The sequence below is a fragment of the Phragmites australis genome, chromosome 15 (assembly GCF_958298935.1).
Source record: "Phragmites australis chromosome 15, lpPhrAust1.1, whole genome shotgun sequence".
NCBI classification, from domain to species: Eukaryota; Viridiplantae; Streptophyta; class Magnoliopsida; order Poales; family Poaceae; genus Phragmites; species Phragmites australis.
The window spans coordinates 1,384,741-1,402,252 of record NC_084935.1 but is presented as its reverse complement, the minus strand read 5'-3'; the positions used below and the strand labels follow the sequence as shown (position 1 = coordinate 1,402,252).

The 17,512-nt window shown below is 39.3% G+C and overlaps 1 protein-coding gene across 1 annotated transcript; it reads right to left on the bottom strand.

Annotated features, from left to right (window-relative positions):
* Window positions 1-10,410: 10,410 nt before the first annotated feature.
* LOC133892969 (probable indole-3-acetic acid-amido synthetase GH3.11) lies at window positions 10,411-14,628 on the bottom strand. Its single transcript, XM_062333953.1, is given in 5 exon segments — window positions 10,411-10,529; window positions 10,532-10,984; window positions 11,219-12,033; window positions 12,821-12,922; window positions 14,138-14,628. Coding segments are annotated over 5 exon segments (1,779 nt in total). The 5' UTR covers window positions 14,428-14,628.
* Between the last annotated feature and the right edge of the window lie 2,884 nt (window positions 14,629-17,512).

Genomic DNA, 17,512 nt, shown 5'->3' with positions numbered 1-17,512 from the left:
AGCTCTCCTCCTCACTGGAAGAGATATCGATGTCACTAAGAGCCACTACGAACGTCTAAAAGCCGCATTAGTAACCTTCTTGGCCATTTTGTTGGTGTTCTTTTTGAAAAATGTCTTATTTTTCTTCTCGTGCTTGGTGTAGTCATGGTCGCCGTCATCCCTCTTTTTGAATTTGGGGCAGTCCGTCTTAAAGTGGGTAGTATCACCATACTCAAAGCAGTCATGAGAACCACCCCTCCTCCGGTCTCGATGATTGTTGTAGAAGTGGGTAAACTTCTTCACAATCAGCGCAAGGTCCTCATCATCCATCGTCTCCACCTGCTCCTCTATGGCAGAAAGCAAGGAAGACAAAATAAATGCACTCGATTAAGTGTTAGCACAAGAAAAAGCCAACTGTAGACTCATTGTCATCACCAGATCCAAAAATCAACGCCATGTTCTAATACAGGGAATTTTTGACACTGATCCGAGCCACCTTAACTATCTTGGTGGACTTGAGCTTGCTGAATAGGTCTTACAAGTCAGCGTGTCGTAACTTGAAGACTATTTAATACTCGAGATCTTCACTTACTATATGCTACGATTAAGAGCATAGAAGCTTGATCGCTCTCTTGCGGTTAGAATAGGGCAAAACAGAAGTTGATTGAAGATTGCTAACAATCCCATCAAAATGAGCAAAATCGCATCTAAAAACTCTCCGGGGCTTTATACAAACACTTGGTATTCTTGGTTGTATGTGTTTTAGCGTCTGACCTTAATTTGATTAGTGTTGTCAAGAAAGATACTCAGAGTATTCCAGATCTTCTATGTAGTATGAATGTGCTGGATCCTATCAAACTCATTTCGACTCAGACTAGTGAATAAAATATTTTTAGTTTTGTTGTTAGTCTCATATTGTTCGATTTTAACTTAGGTCATACGAGCAGCAGGGATTTTATAGTTGAAATCAACTACTTCCCATATTACACTTTTTTGGTTTAGAAGATAATTCTCCATGCACATCTTCCAGTATGAAAAATCACAACCATCAAACAATGAAAACTTTTTACTTCTCTCCATTTCACCTACGGATTAAAAAGTCGGTTAAGGTCAACAAATGATTAAACCGGCTCTGATATCAAGTGTAGGATCAAGAATGATGACTAACGGCGGAGGTGAATAGGCGTCTCAACAAATTTCTTTTAAATTGTTGGTCTTCTCCTATTCGAACAACCATCATGTCTCTACAAGAGAATCATAATAGAATACAAAACAAATATGTAGCAGAAAAACTACACCTATATAGAAATTCTGAAAACAACAGAGAAAGATAAAAAATCAAACTAGAAGATTTAACAAAAAATGTCTCATGATTGGAATGGAACACTAGGTTCTACAGCAAATCAACACATGACTCATCCCTACGCAAATGTTGAATCTTGAAAAAAGATCACTCAAGTAATAAGAGATGAACACCAGGTGAAGAAAATCTCCAATATGATGGTTTAAAGACAAGAAAATTCAAGACCCTATCACATATATATGTGTAATTTTATGTTTTTAGCATCAAGAAGAACAACATCACAATGTATTAAAATTTTAGCTCAAAAGGAAAAACAAAAATCAACATCGAAGAAAAAAAACTTATACACAAAGCAAGATAACCAAGAGAGTAAAATTAGAACGAGAGGAATTCAAGCATATGAAAAGAATAAACTTTATTATTTAAAGATATCAGTCCTATTTTAAATAGATTACAAAGATTTTTCTCTTAAAACTCTCACCTGTTAAATAGCCTAAACACTCATTCTCCTCTCTTCTAAAACCATAATATAATGCTCTCATATAGGTGTTATAAGGTACTTAAATGGCTAATTTATCCTCTCCCATAACCATATCTCTCTATTTATAAGACTAGGAAATATGACTCCTAAGTTTTCTAGCTTTTTTCCAAAATACTCCTATCTTGTAGTACACTTCTACCTACCATCGAGGATATTTTAATTCATTTCCTTCTCCATTCATCGGGCGGCCACGACGCCTTTACAACTTAGCTTCGCCTCGATGCAAGCTTCGCGATGGTGCTACGTACTTCACAAATCCTTCTACGGTTTTGAGGCCAAACCGCGAAACCTAGTACGTTTCTTAAAACGTGACTAGCCGCCACTTTCTTCCACCTGAAGCAAGCGCTCCTATGATGACGCGTGTCCTCTGTTTTACGATCTTCACTGTCGGTAAATCTTTTCCGCTCATGATCCTTGAGACCGTCTTGTCACTTAAACCGGCATCTCCTTCGTTTGACTTTGTCAACATGCTATCTCCATTCTCCGTTTAATGCTTTGCTTGACCTTTATATATACAGGTAGAATCATCCTTAACTTCGTCCGACCCTTCTTGATCATTCAGCACCAAGCACCCGCTTAGACCTAATGAACCATCGTCGACCACCAAGTTGCATCCATCACCTGCACATCTTGAAACAAGTAAACATATTTCTCCATGCTCTAAAATATCTCCAGATTAGCACAAAATAAAACTTTAACTTAGAGCATGTCCTATAGAAAATGTGAACACCAGATATTCCGGTGTGTTATGCTATTAAGCACCAGACAATTTGGTGGCTGTAACACTATCTGTTTCACAAAAATTTTGTTTTGTAGAAGAAAAGGTTCAGTGAAAGCTTCAGTTGATCTTATGTCTATCACCGTATAATCCGATGTGACCGAACCACCATTCTGCAACTTCTCTGTATCAAAAGGTCTGGTGCATTTTCCGTTGTTTACCATCTCAACACATGACTATCTGACGTACATAATTAAACTTGGCATCAAAAATCTCATCTCTACGGAAAATATTCCAGCGTTTTCAAAGTCTATCACCGGACCATACGATATTTGTTTTCATTTCTACTTCAGCACTGAAAATACTCCGACGCTACCATATGATGTAGTCACCACACTCATCGGATATTTCGGGCATTTATCTTCAATTTTATCCGAAACTTATTTAAAAAATAATCTGATAAGTATACACTGTTTTCATAAATAATTTAATGTGTAATTTTTCTATATACATATAAGAATTCTCTCGATATGTAATTAAAAAACGAGCACTCGTACCGACCGAGTATATATAACTGACAACCGATGCGCATGATCCACCGCATAAACGCGATGCGATGCAGCCTCGAGCGAGCCTAAACGGAATCTAGGTAGGCGCCAGGCGCGGCCAGCGATACGTTAATCTAATCCGAAAGGCTGAGCCGCTTTGACGATTGGGTTGACGCCGCTGAGCAGGCCGCAGGGCATAGCATCTCCTCGGGCGCCGCAGCCGCAGGGTCCAGGCCAAAGCTAGCCGCCGATGCCCTGCCTCGCCGCGCCAACCAACGTCTGGTTTGACCTCACCCTCCTGTATGAGACAAACTTGTATCGATTCACCCCCTGTATTGATTCAAGGGAAAAATGTAAAAAATCCTCTTAAAAATCACTTGGATTTTGATTTCTCCAAAAATTGTTTGGTTGAAAAAAATCTTCAAAAGTTTGATTTTGTTGAAAAAACCTCCTAAAAATTAAATAAAAAATAAAAAATAACAAAAAAATTCTTAAAAAAACTAGAGACAATTATAAGAACTTCTGTGAATTTTGTTTTTCAAAAATAATATCCTTTGCATCATATTTCATAAAGAGAAAGTTTGGAAAAAAAAAGAAAAATATATATCTCATTTATTAACTCATGTTATTTTAACTTTGTCATGTCTACCATTATTTTTTCTACATAAATAATTATTTAAGTAAACTAATAAAAGTAGTTTCACTAATTTTGGGGTATTATGGATTAGTTATGAATTAATCTATTTGCAACACATTTACTCAATTTTGCACGTTACAATAACTATTTCAAGATTTCATGTATTTTAGAAGATAGAGGATCATGTAAGAAGACTAAACAAATTTGTTTCATAATTTTTGAATTAGTAAATAATTAACTATGCATTTAACTCGAATTAATAAATGAGGTGCATATTTTTCTTTTTTTTTCAAACTTACTCTCGATTAAATATGATGCAAAGGATATTATTTTTGAAAACAAATTTCACAAAAGGTCTTAGAATTGTCTCTAGTTTTTTTTATAGATTTTTTGTGAATTTTTTTTATTTTTTTTGAATTTTTAAGGTGTTTTTGCAACAAAATCAAACCTTTAGGGGTTTTTTTTCAATAAAACAATTTTTAGGAAGTTAAAATCCAAGTGACTTTTGATGAGGTTTATGCATTTTTCCCTTGATTCAAAGGTCGGTTCATGGCAGTAGATGGACATAGTTGGGAGTAGATCAGGTTTGGATAGAGATGCAGAAAGTCGAATATCTATCTGTATGGTCACCAGAACACGTCCAAACCGGTCTCTATACCCTTGTGCCGCGTTTGCCCGGCTCCATATAAACATGCAACTGCAGCCTCTACGGAGGTGAATACGCTTCAACAAATCTTTCACCTCCCAGCCCGGCAGCCCGTACGTGAAGCCGTGAGCGGAGGCAGCGAGCGCCGAGCGGAGCGGCGGTATACGGGACGGGCATGGCGTGGAAAATGCAGGGGGGCGTCTACGTGAGCTTGACGGGCTTCGTCGCTGAACCTTTGATTGCCTGCGCGCCGGCGGATGCGGCGCTGCATCACGGTTGCAAGCCTTGGCCTCGAGCGCTTGTCTCTTGTGGGAAGGAAATGCATGCAGGCGGAAGCCTGGCTCGGCGGCAGCAGATGCATGAGTGAATGGATCGATCGGTGTCCAGTGTGAATGAAGATCTACTCGTGATCAAGGCTGTCTCAGACTGGCATCTTTCGAGGGACAAACTTGCCAGGGGGGGTCATGGCCCTTCTTCAATGTCAATGACAGGGCCACAGAGCCCAGAGCAGAGAGAAACAGAGAGTAGGAGAGAGAGGATACAATATTGGCATTTTTTTGCCATTTTGCAACCAAAAACAAGTGCAGTACTCGTAGTAGTAGTACGTACTACTACTCCGCTAAACAATGTGGTCATTAATTGAATTGAATTTTTGCCAATCCAAAGCCCTGCTGATGCGTAAATGAGCAATGTGTAAGATGCGTAAACAAGTTGGGTCCTAGGACATGTTTGGTAGTTTAGACGAGATTTTTTTTAGAGTTGTATTATACAGTCTGATTGAACAGAAGTACGTTAAATGGAGTTATTTGTTTAAAAGAATAATGTTTAGTTGTTATATCTGTCTATACAGACTGAGTTTAGCTTCTGTTTGTTTGATCGAATTTAAGGTCGTATGAATAGATACAAGAGTTGAGATTATGATTAGTTGTCTGTATAAAAATGATTTTATGATATTGATAAATGAGTATGTATGCATAAACGGATACAGTAGTCTATATCCGTTGGATCAATCTACAGAGTGAAGCTTAAATCTAGTTTCACTCCTAGATCAGTCTAAAGATATATATTTGCATCCACCTGTTGCAACAGTAAACACAAACAATTAAATATATTTATTTAATTATACGTATCTACCAAACACGAGACTAATTAAGACAACCAAACACACCCTCTGGCTTCATTCAACATGCCATTCCGGTGAAGGTGATGGTTTTATTTCAATCCAGGCCAATTATGTCATCCATAGTCTATCTAAAAATATTTGTACTACTAGCACCTAGATTTACAACATGATGTTAAGCACTTACGCCTTTTGGTCTGTCCGGGGAAGATTTAGTTTGATCTCTGACAGAATGTTGAAAAGACTCTATTTTTTACTTGAAATGAACAAACGATCAGCTACCTTTTACCTCTGTGTTACTTTTGGAAGCAATACATTATAGGATTAAATTTCCCTTTGATCCATATATAATGCTCACAACCATATGCATGCTAGCTAGATTGTTGAGACCTAACCTCTGAAATCATTGCACGTCTCATGCCGCATGTGTCTGCATGCAGTTGCACTGTTGCACCACGAAGAGACCCAGTACACGCATGCCTCCGTTGGCAAACTGAACATTTGTTTTGTTTTATTAGTCCCATCGGTACGACTGGAGTAGACGAATCCCGGCAGATCTGTGTTAGTACCGCTAATATAGATTATGGGGTGCATTATTTGTTGAGAACATACAGTGCTGTCGATATAACGGCATAATGTGTTTTTTATTCGCCATTTTCTAATCTGCTGTCACTGTTAGCTTCGTTTTGCTCTCTTCAATTCAATGTTTCCATCGTACAGCAGCATATTTCTTGCTACATTGATGATCAAGTACGTACATAGTACATGTGCAGTGCAAATATGCAACATACGTGAAAGATCCTAAGCTCTCAGCTCGAGAGCAAAGCGAATTCGAGACGGGGCAGGTGCGCGCTGGTGCTGGTGATGACTGATGACTTTACACTGAGAAAAAGATTGCATGCAAAGCTGACATGGAGCTCTGATAACAGCAAAGCTCTCCTCAGCTTTTAGCTCACCAGGGAACTGACGATGGAGAGAGCACAGGTCCATCTGAAAAGGAGACCTTGTTGGGTCCATTCAAAGTTCAGACACGTACGTACTACCACTTCTTTGATGCACTCCTAACTTTGGCTAATCAAAGTCTTAACTCAGAAGCAATTAACCCCAACGTGAGAGGCCATGATTGCCATGGTTGAAAGACAGCTCGATGCCCTTCGGAAATGAGAGCCGGCCTCTGTTGTTGACGCAAAGTGCTGTGCGCTTCGTCATGAAACAGACCCTTGGCACTAGAGGACATGAATGGAGGTGCTGTAGAATACAGCCGTAGCAAAGAGAGGCGTCTGAGAAGCTGATAATGTAGCCATGAAACGACACGTAATTTTGCTTGCACGGCTCAACCAGGATGTTAACATCAGGCCAGCGACAAGGACAACGGAGCTTCCAAACCGGCCAAGACTGCAGACACGCGTGCATGACATCGTATTCTACTCTCTGCATGTATCAGTCGCAACCATGCATGTGCAGTAGGCGTCGATGTCACTAACGTATGACAACCCGTGGCCACTTTCCCATCCTTCCTGCTCGACAAGAGTGGACTGCAGTTGAACTGCTTTCTGGTCGATCAGAAAGGATGACGAAAATGTAACCGAACTGTCAGCTAGGCCCAATATGACTCATGGGCCAATACAAGAGAACCAACTCAGCCTGGTGTAGCAAACCAGCAATCAGGAGGGCCTTCATGGACTGAGAGTCCGATAGCATTTCGGATTGTGTTACTTGGTATCCTAAAAAAAGCAGAGACCATTAGCTGCTAACTAGCGCAACAATCACGCATCGCCATGATAAAATCAAACAAATCATCATTCAGTTGGAGTTTAGACCAATCACTAGACTAAATAGGAAGGGCAACATAATAGCACAAATGAGATTCTTCAAATTTGTTCAATTGTGAGATCTCCATTCATTCTATTATCTATAGCACTTTAATTTTTCTAGCTTTTGTAAATATTTTGTGCTATACTTGTTAAAGCTTATTAGGTTTACATGTTCATATATTACATAAGGTTTTTATCCTTGATATTTGTATTGCCAAAGGAAGAGAAAAAAAATACACTAAATTTTTGGAGAGAAAATATACACCAAGCCATAAAGAATAATTTTGCATAATAAAAAGAGAAATTATACATGCATCAAGAAGGAACCTTTGCTCTGGTATATTTGAGTTTTTATTGAGCTTTTGTTTTTTCTTTCTTTCTGTTGCTTCTCTTCTAGCTTTTGCGATCTTCCTTATGCCAAATGATTTTTGTTGCTCTTTCTTTTAATTTTTGTCACTTGGATGAGCTTATTTTGTTGAATTTCTTCAAACCAAAAATCTTTGTTTTTTGGGAGTTATCAATGCACTTATCAGGTAGGAGATTAAGAAACCAAGTTAAAATGTGTTTTGATTTTTATGTGATAAGTGATTGATAAGGTTGTTGATTTGGTTTAATAATTTTTGGAACTGTATGAGCATGTCTATATATTGCAATTATGATCATGATTAACTAAAGGTGTATAGAAAATGGAGTTGGTATTTTTGTTTCTAAGTCCAGAAAAACTTGGCTCAATAGATGATTCAGCGTTCAGGAAGATTTCACACAGGAGGGTTTTGACTTAGTAGAGAAAATCCATTGAAATACCGGATGGTCCAGTGATGGGCAACACAACACGTCAAACTAATTTTTCTAGAGAGGTTGCAAAGCGTGTTTGGTATGATTCTATATACCAGATGGTCCAGTGATGGAGGATGTGCACGCCAAACTAATTTTTTTAGAGAGGATGCAAAGCTTGTGTTGTGAGGATGTACACATCGGAGGGTTTTTTAGGAGTGTGTTAGTATTGCACACATCAAATGGTTCGGTGATTAAAGGACAATGCACATCAGATCAGTTGGTGTTCACGATTTTTATAAAATGAACTTTTTGATTGAGGATTTTATTTTTGACTAATCTATAATGAAGTTACAGATATATGTTGGCTTGTCTTATGATGTGTAGGTGATGGATGCAACTTGACTATCGACGGCGGGATGATCGGAGCTAAGTGAGGTGTTTGGTGCCAGAAGATCAAGGAAGCCGGGCAGAGTAAGGGTGATCCTAGCTGTACACGTGGAGAGCAAGTAAAGTGTGAGAAGACGGGTGAAGATGGTGCGTTGACAAAGTCAAGCAAAAGAGATGTCGGCGCAAGTGACAAGGCGGCTCGAGTGATCGGGAGAGTGAGAGATTTGCCGACGGTTAGGATCGTAAGACGGAGTACACCTGTCGACATTAGATCACTTGCTTAAGGTGTAAGTAAGTGACGGTAAGTCACGTTTTGAAAAGTATGCAATGAGGTTTTGCGGTTTGGCCTCAAAGTCATAGAAGGACGGAGTGCATGTGGCATCATCGTAAAACTTGCGTCGAGATAAAGCTAAGACATGAAGGCATCACAACCGTTCGATGGACAGAAAAAATTAGATCAAAATGTCTCCAGTAGTAGGTAGGAGTGTATTGGAAGTGAGAAGTATTTTAAAAACAAGAAAACTTAAAGGCTAATGAACCTCTCTATGCCTATAAATAGAGAGGGAGGGCTGGTGGAGTTTCTTAAGCTAGCCATTTGAGAGTTATGCTGTAGGATTTTAGGAGATAGAGAGAGAAGTGTTTAGCCTATGTATTAGATAAGATTTTTTATATGCAAAAACACTTTGTAATCCGTTGAAAATAGGGCGTCCCTCTACAAGAAATGAAGTTTATATTTCCTCTTGTGCTTGTGTTCATCTATTTCTAGTTTCTCTCTATTGGTTCCTTTGCTTGGTTGCAAATTTTTCAGTTTTCATTACGATTTTCATTTTGGTTTGAGAGCTGAATTTTCACCATATCGAACTGATTCTTCTTGTTGCTATAGTCATAAAATTCACATTCAGAATTGGTTTTGGATTATCTTGCCTCAAAAATATCAACTTGAAGAGTTTCTTCATCCGGTGACTATCTCATTGGTTTTAAGTTTTTCTTTCTCAAATTACATGCTTTGTGTGCAATGACACATTGATTGGTTTTTAATAGAACCTAGTGTTTAATTTCATCTATGAGAGCTATACTTTCTTAAGTGTCTCTTAAGTTTTTTTTGCTTCTGCATGTTGTTTTAACACGTATTGAGTGAAAGATTAAGAGAAAACCATCAAAGAAATTAGTAAGATGTCTATTTACCTACTCTGATCGACATTCTCGGTGCTACAAGTTTAGACCAATCGGTAGACTGGAAAATAGGAAGGGCAACATAATAGCACTCATTATCATTTCAGACTTGAGATCGCTGGCTCTGTCAGCTCACAAATATCAAGCTATTATCCAAGAGTATAACTATCTGACAAGGCTAGAAATGAAGCTCCAAAAGATTCCTGCATGGTACAAGATAACGATTTTAACAGCTAGTTTGTAGAAACAGATGGGTAAAGATGTTCACTTGGTGCCAAAAAAAAGGTTAATTTGGTTCCTCAAATAACCATACAAAGGAACTGTTTCTCTTCACATTCTATTGCTGCACATCTTTCAACTGAGGATTTTCTTTGGACTCAATAGATCTCAAATAAGTTACATGCTAACATGCCATTGTCCATAGCCATTCTAACAGGAAGTCAACAAATGCTCCTCATGCTAGGATAGTGCTGGTGTAGCTGCGTATGAAAAAAAGGGGAAGCAACTTGTGTACGCCATGCCTCAGGATGACCATGTCACAAATCAGCTTCATGCTACTTCCATAACAAATGGCACAAAGAACTGCAATATGAATGCAATCCTATTACATCATCCATATACCGAAGAAAACAAGATGAAGCGCATGCAAGAAACAAGGATACCATTTCTGAAATTATTTAGCTAAGTGAAAGGCCAGAGATGCTCCCCTTTTCAGCATACAATGAGGAACAAGCACAGAAGCATAGTATACTGCTAAACCTGGAAGCTTACATAGTCCATTCAGGATCCCGGGGACTAAAGAAGCAAGCAATGACCTTGGAATTAAGCAATTTCAGCGCAGGACCAGACTCGATGCATCTCGGAGTTTTGTACTGGTTAATGGAGTGCCTTGGATAACCAAAAGATCCGTCAGAGCATCAAAGGCGCCAGCTTCAACCAATCGGATCTCCAGTGGCCCTACCGACTTGTCATGGGCTCTACAGCGCCTGTAGACGTAGTCGAGCGACTCCTCGACAGCAACGCAGCAACTCTCAAGGAGCTGGGCATCGAGAGGTGCGCATGTAGTTGTGCCTTCATATGTGGACTTGATCTCCCAAAAGAACACATAGTGGCCAGGGACAGTGGAAGTGTCAGTGCAACTTGTGTACTCCAGGAGGAGGTAATTTCGGTTCTCCAGGATTTTCTTGGCACGGGTGACACTATTGTGGAGATCCTCCTCATTGGTCTTATCAGAATCAACACTGAGGATGACATTTCTTCGACAGATGAATTTGAACTGTGGTGCGCAGTTGTAGAAGCTTGTGACTTGAAGCACATCGCCTACTCGGTACCTGTAAAGATCTGAGCCAAAAATGAACTTCTGAGTTTTGGACATATGTATGCGAGTGTTGGTATCGAAAAAGGTACATAGCAAGTAGTTTTGCTAGCAGGCTAGAATTCCATGTGTCATGCCGACAATCACTATTTCATTCAGTGAGTAGTAGTTGTTGTAGTATTTTAGTTCTCAATTTACCCAAATAGCCTACTCCACGCGAATTTGAGTTATCACAAGACATTTGTATGGAATGCTCTTACCAGAAAATGTGGTAACCACAAGCTCGTAGTAGCATCCAACCTTGACATCCACCAGGCTGACAAGCTTGTCATTCTCCACCACCTCATCATCCTCTGTCAACTTCACTCCATCTTCCAATGGTATAAACTCAAAGTAGGCCATGTTTGGAAGGATGGTGTAAGACACATCTGTAGGGCTACACAGTGGCCTCAGATTGACACCAAAATAGCTCTCCGAGGAAGCACACATGGTACAGACCAAGGGAATCCTACCATCACTATAGAATTCCAGCATGGGGATATATTGTGCCATCGTGCCTGTAAGAACAGCTTCAATGTACTTAACATTAGGCCAGAGCCTGCCTAGAATTCCCTTCCATGACCCAGAGCTGCATATCGCCTCAATCTCATCAGCTAGCTCAGGGTTTGGCCATGCAAGAAAGCTCTGCATGGCCAAGCGACATGAAGAATTTGTGATATTGGAATTGAGCTGACCAATTCGGATGTCCTTAACAAGGTCACACCAATGCTTCTCAAGAAAGCTGATAGACCGAAGGAATGCTGAGGCAAAAACTGCTCCGAGACGAAGGACATGCTCGCATTCTATTAGGCCACAAAGCAGCTGGCAGTACATGCTCTGCTGGCTATCAGGGCAAAGAATGACCTCATCAGGACTGGTATAACTGTTGTACAGTTCGTGCTTGCGGTGCAAGAAGTGAGGGCTCTTATCATAGCTAGTGAGGACTGATCGAATTGGAATGCCGGAATTCGTCGATGTTTCAGCTTTCACGAAGAGAAGATACATGGCCTCCCCTTCACCGAGACCTCGTGTATACCTGCAGATTTGACAGTCAAAAAATGTTACCCCCGAGGCAAACTCTAACTGCAGAATCTAAAACCTATGAAATGTACTGTAAGAGATCTGTTTAACTATGATTAGTACATGCAAGAGCCAAAGTATAAGATAATACAAGACATCTAGAAGACTAGAAATGTAAAAGGCAGTTCAGTCCAAAATTCAGGTATCATGCTAGAGCAAAAAAAATATTTGGAGGCTGTTAAATGTGTATTTTTAGAAATACTGAATCACCACCATTTAAAGTTTAATTTCTTAGGTGCAATTATTGGTTTTGTATCACCTTTTACTTTGCAAAAGCAGAAATCTAGTATTTCAATTTGTTCTAAAGTTTTTGAACTAGTAAGTTAATGGGAGTACTTGTTGTAGTTATTGTCCAATCTTTTGTGTACTGCAATTGGACCCAGCTTATGTCCCTAACGGCCTGACATAAATAACACAAAAATATCACTGATAAGGAGGCATTCAAAATGACGAGTTGCCTTTCTGTATCTGTCCACAAAGCACTTCATAGAAAAGATTGATAGCTTCTATTAAAAAGGGAGAGGTAAGAATTATTTCTCATTCAACTCTGGAATAGCAACAAAGAAAATGCACTTTGGACAAATGCCATATCATGACTTAATATAGTCCCTTTTGATGAACAAGGAGGTGGGGTAAAGAATAGGAGATTTAGAGTGTGGCTGAACCCTGATTTAGCTCTTTTTCTTTGGCTTTGCTAGTGCCATGATGAATCGTAACGAATCCATAAAAGACAAAAGCCTTACTTGTTCATGATAGGCATGATGAGACTATACAGGTATGTTCGACGGTCAAGATCATCTGAGATGGATGGCATCAATCTTGGCTCACCGCGAGAAGTTCCAGAGCTATAAATTAATGATTTTGGTTAATATCATAGGTCATAACATCACTAAAAACAGTAGAAACTAGTACTAGCAAAAATAATTCCTTTCGAGACAGAAAACAGTGATAGGCTTTCCTATACACGTTTACAAGCAACTTCGATACTCTAGTAAGCTTCCATTCTTCTTTATGGGGAAATACATAAGATAAACCCCCAAAAATGATCTATGATATGATGTTCAGTTCACAAAAGTGACAGATAACAGAGGACTCGCAAATATGTTATTGTGGTTAGAGAACATAGTCAAGGAGATGGGCGTTCAACATGTCCAGACAGCCCAGAGAGTGCTACATGAAGTAGCTTACTTCAATTTAACAGTGACGGAGCCCTGAGAGTTGCCATAAAAAAATAGGCACCAGATGTAAATGCAGTAGAAATTCTTTTCACCACTTCAAGCACCATATAAAACAATTTATGCTTGTTAAGTCACATAGGTTAATGGGATATTCAGATGTGGGACTATGGACCAAAATTACCTAACTGTTCGGCACATTGTAGCAAGTGGTGCTTGATTGAATAGGTGATAGGTGCAATCATGTAAAGGAAGCAATAGCATGCTCATAAGATCTTGGTGATATAATAACTTGAAAAATCTGACATAGATAGATAGGATGTTCATGTTTTAAGAGCTAGTTATCAAGAATAAGGGACTTGGTTGAATAGGAATTTTATTGTTCAAATATTTACAAGAACAGTTTCATGAACCTTAAGGTTTGACAGGATTTTGTAAGAAAAAGAGGAAAAGTAGAACACAACATTTTTGTTTTACTAACAAATCCGTCCACAGATGTCCTTTTATACATGACAACATCATGCATGAGATAGTTTAGACCTTTTGGTCTACAAACTAATCAATTAGTTTAGTCAGTTTAGACCTTTTGGTCTACCAACTAATCAATTAGTTTAGTCCTGCATTACAAGTCTACTAAATGCTAAAGAAACATTTTTTACTTAGTAAGACTTGAATTCTACTCTACATGTATTTCGGTAATTAAACGGTCAAACATTGATGCTTGTTCTCATCCTATTAGTTGTATCATACACTAAAACCAACTTCCATCAAGGGCAAGTACAAATGGATGCTAATTGTCCAGCAAAAATGTATGATGATTCTTATACCTTTACTATATGTACGCAAAAATGTTAACTGATAAGAGCATCAGGAAGAGAGTCACACCTTCTCAGCAGTTCTACAATTTGTTCTCCACATAAAACTGAAGATTTTTCACCAGCTGCGATCCTCGCAATGTAGGGCTGGACCACATCATAAGTCACTACTGGAGCCTGGCTCTTGAAGTCAGAAATGTCTTTGGACCCATTCATGAATTTATATAGGTATTCAATAGCCTGATTCTTCTCAAGGATTTTTCTCAATATAAGCTCTTGGGCTACTTTGGCAATCACAGTCAGCATCTCAAGCTCTTGAAGAACATCATTTCCCTTGTAGCCTAACTTACGCTCATCCATATGAGAAGTAAAAGAGGAACTAGGAATAGGCCTTACTTTGAAGAGGAAGGCAATGGCTCAAAGTAACAATTTCTGGAGCTAGTCCACCCCTTTTATAATGTGATAGTGGATGATCTGAGAAGCATATCTTCTCAATTTTTCCACTTCATCTGAGAGATTCTTTACCAATTGGACAGTGCACCCCATGTAAGATGATCCACATACAATCTTTCCGAACACGACAATATGTATCAGTATTTTTGGAACTCCCACTATTACTCCTCTGCTGAAAAGTGCAGTGTAATTCTATGATACCAATCTATTGTTTGGGTGGTCTACTTTATCCGATACCTTGTTTTATCTAGTCACATGGAACTTCACATGTTTCTCATGATGTGCCTTTAAACTATAGCTCTGTGGCCTTGGAGAAACAATGTACAATGTATGTACTAATCTCTTTTGAATTGTAGTTCATAAGAACTAGAAATACACACACACAAAAAAAAAAAGTGAATTCCCCGTCCAATGGTGTAAATGAAGTGTACCGTGCCATTGCCTTATTTCTAGCCATTTAATCTGAAATCAAATGCCAAGAGCCAGCGCGCCACCCAACTTCAAAGTTCTAAATACCAAACCTCTAGTTACGAAGGGCATGTCTATAGATAGTTTGAGGCACTGGTTAACCTGGTAAAACTACAACTAAAAAAAGGTGAAAATATCAATGCATCAATTTAGCATACCCTTATTTTCTTGTCATCCCAAGAATTTTCATATTTGTAGTGATTCTAGTGACTAATATTGACCAGACTCTCTAGAGCGAGAGAACACAGAAACAACCTATAAAGTATATACAAGCTTGATGTTTTTTCTGTCATAATCCCATAGACCTTAGCACAGAGGTACTGACAACATGAAATCAAAATATGAACCTACGAGAATGGATACTACAAAATGTCTGAAAACTACTTTTACTTCGACGGGCATGAAAGTACAAACATTCAATCCAAACATATAGGAAAATCTATTCAACAAATTTGTGAGACAAAAGGTGTAGAAGAGACAATGATAAACAAGGTGTGTCAAAGACTAGAGGCGGTTGCTATGGAAGTCTTCGTTAAGAATGGGTGGTGATTCAATAACTGATTATATATGGTTGATAAATTATCATTTACTATGGAGTGTGTTATTTATTTGGTTTATGTCATTTGCATTTGTAATATGGCGGAACTGCAATCATAAATCATGCTGTGTGCACCGTTCGGTGCAGACGCTGGAATTATTTCAATTATCTAAAAAAGCACCCCTAAAGTTACCGATAACTCACATAAGGAATACACGTCATGATCTGCCAGGATACAGGGTCAGACGCAACCAAGAAAGTAGGTAGCACCGAAAGATAAGAATGCATTTGCCACTTTAAAAGTTATTCTTGAACTGTTGTATCAGCACCTGAGGGCTACACCAGAAAGTAAACATAAATTGTGTTCCGTAAATTGTGCGGTATAAGTGCTTCTGCAGGATTAAAACAGTACAATACTTGAGGATACATTCTCCCATAAAAGTGAGACAATTGCACCACATTTTTAAAGGAGATGTAGATGGAGCAAGCGTGTACCTGATAATTTCAGCCGCTGTATTTTTCTTTGTGATATTCTCTAGTCAATTCAGAATAAAGGGTGTGCGTTTTGAGTCTGCGGGTGCTCGCCGCATATGGTGGACTCCCTGTGGCCGTGCAACATAGAATGCTAGCATACGTGCACTCTGCTACTCATCCATCAACCACCAGCAGAAAAGGAAAAGTGCACAAATCTTTGCAAAAGTTGCAGTGTTTAATCAACAAGACAAGTTATTCGATCCTTTGTAACCTTGTCCTTGTCATATCTCCTCGCCTTTCATGTCTCTCGTCCTTGCGAGATGTCCTCGCCTTCTTACTCGAGCAGCACAAACTAGTGTCGATGTCCTCTACGAAGAGGCAACCTGCACCCACCATGATCAGAATAAGGCAATGTGCAAGAAATGCACAATTCATCAATGCATTACACATATGATCATGGATTCATAGTTTAGTCATTTTGCCGAACAGTCGGTGAGCACGGCATTAATCAATAAGAGCGATATGCTGCTTAAAAGGTAACTCGAACAAATCTCTCCGTATATTTGTTATCCTCTGTATTTCACTCAAGTCATTGTCGTTCTAAAGACAATGTTTCTTTTTTTGTCAAAAGGACGGCAAGATGTTGCTAAGATATATTAGAAACAAATGGTTTAGTCAGTTTTCTATCCACCTTATAAAGAGAAACTTGAAGCTTACAAGAAACAAACAAAGACGGTGTTTCTCACCATCCACATCAAGCAACAGTCTCCATACTCCCCCCCCCCCTAAAGTGAAACTGAGGCGAAGCCAAGCAAATTTCAAGAAGCTGCATCACAGCTCCAACGTAAGCTGGGATCTTGTGCTCAGGTCTGCAGAAGCACACTACAACCAAATCAAATTAAAGAAGAAGAAAAAATTGTGCAAAATTGAAATCATACAAACTGTAGCAAAAAAATGTAACTAAATCCCGTTATTTCGGAGATCAGACCATGCATCCCAGCCGAATCCTTTCAGCAACCAAAAAGGAATGAAAGGACAAAAGAAGTACGGAGTGGAAGGGGAGAGGAGGGCACTTTCATGATGGAAGTGTGAGCATGCTTTGAGGAAGCAGCAGCATTGTGCTGAGGCACAACATGCCAGACACTGCCACATCGATGCTACAAGAAAATGCTTGCTTTATATCAAGGGTGGTAGGTACTCTCTTATCCATCCCTATCCAGCTCTGGCACTCTCTTATCTTGTTCTCGCTGTGTGTGCGTGTGCTCCTCCATGGCCTAGCTCAGTAGCTTCTCTTTGGAGGAGGAAGGTGGGAGACATCGAACAAGCAATTGAGCCTTGCCACCCCACTACCTGCTTCGTAGTGGAGCACAGAACCAGCCTCGACCCTTGCAAGGCTACAATCTGGTGGCAGCCGCACCTTGCTTTCGTGTCGATACTGTACTAGTAGGATCAGGAAGTTGTGTTTGGTTGATATGCGTGTGATTGGTTGCCTAGGTTGAGTCGAAGTAAAAT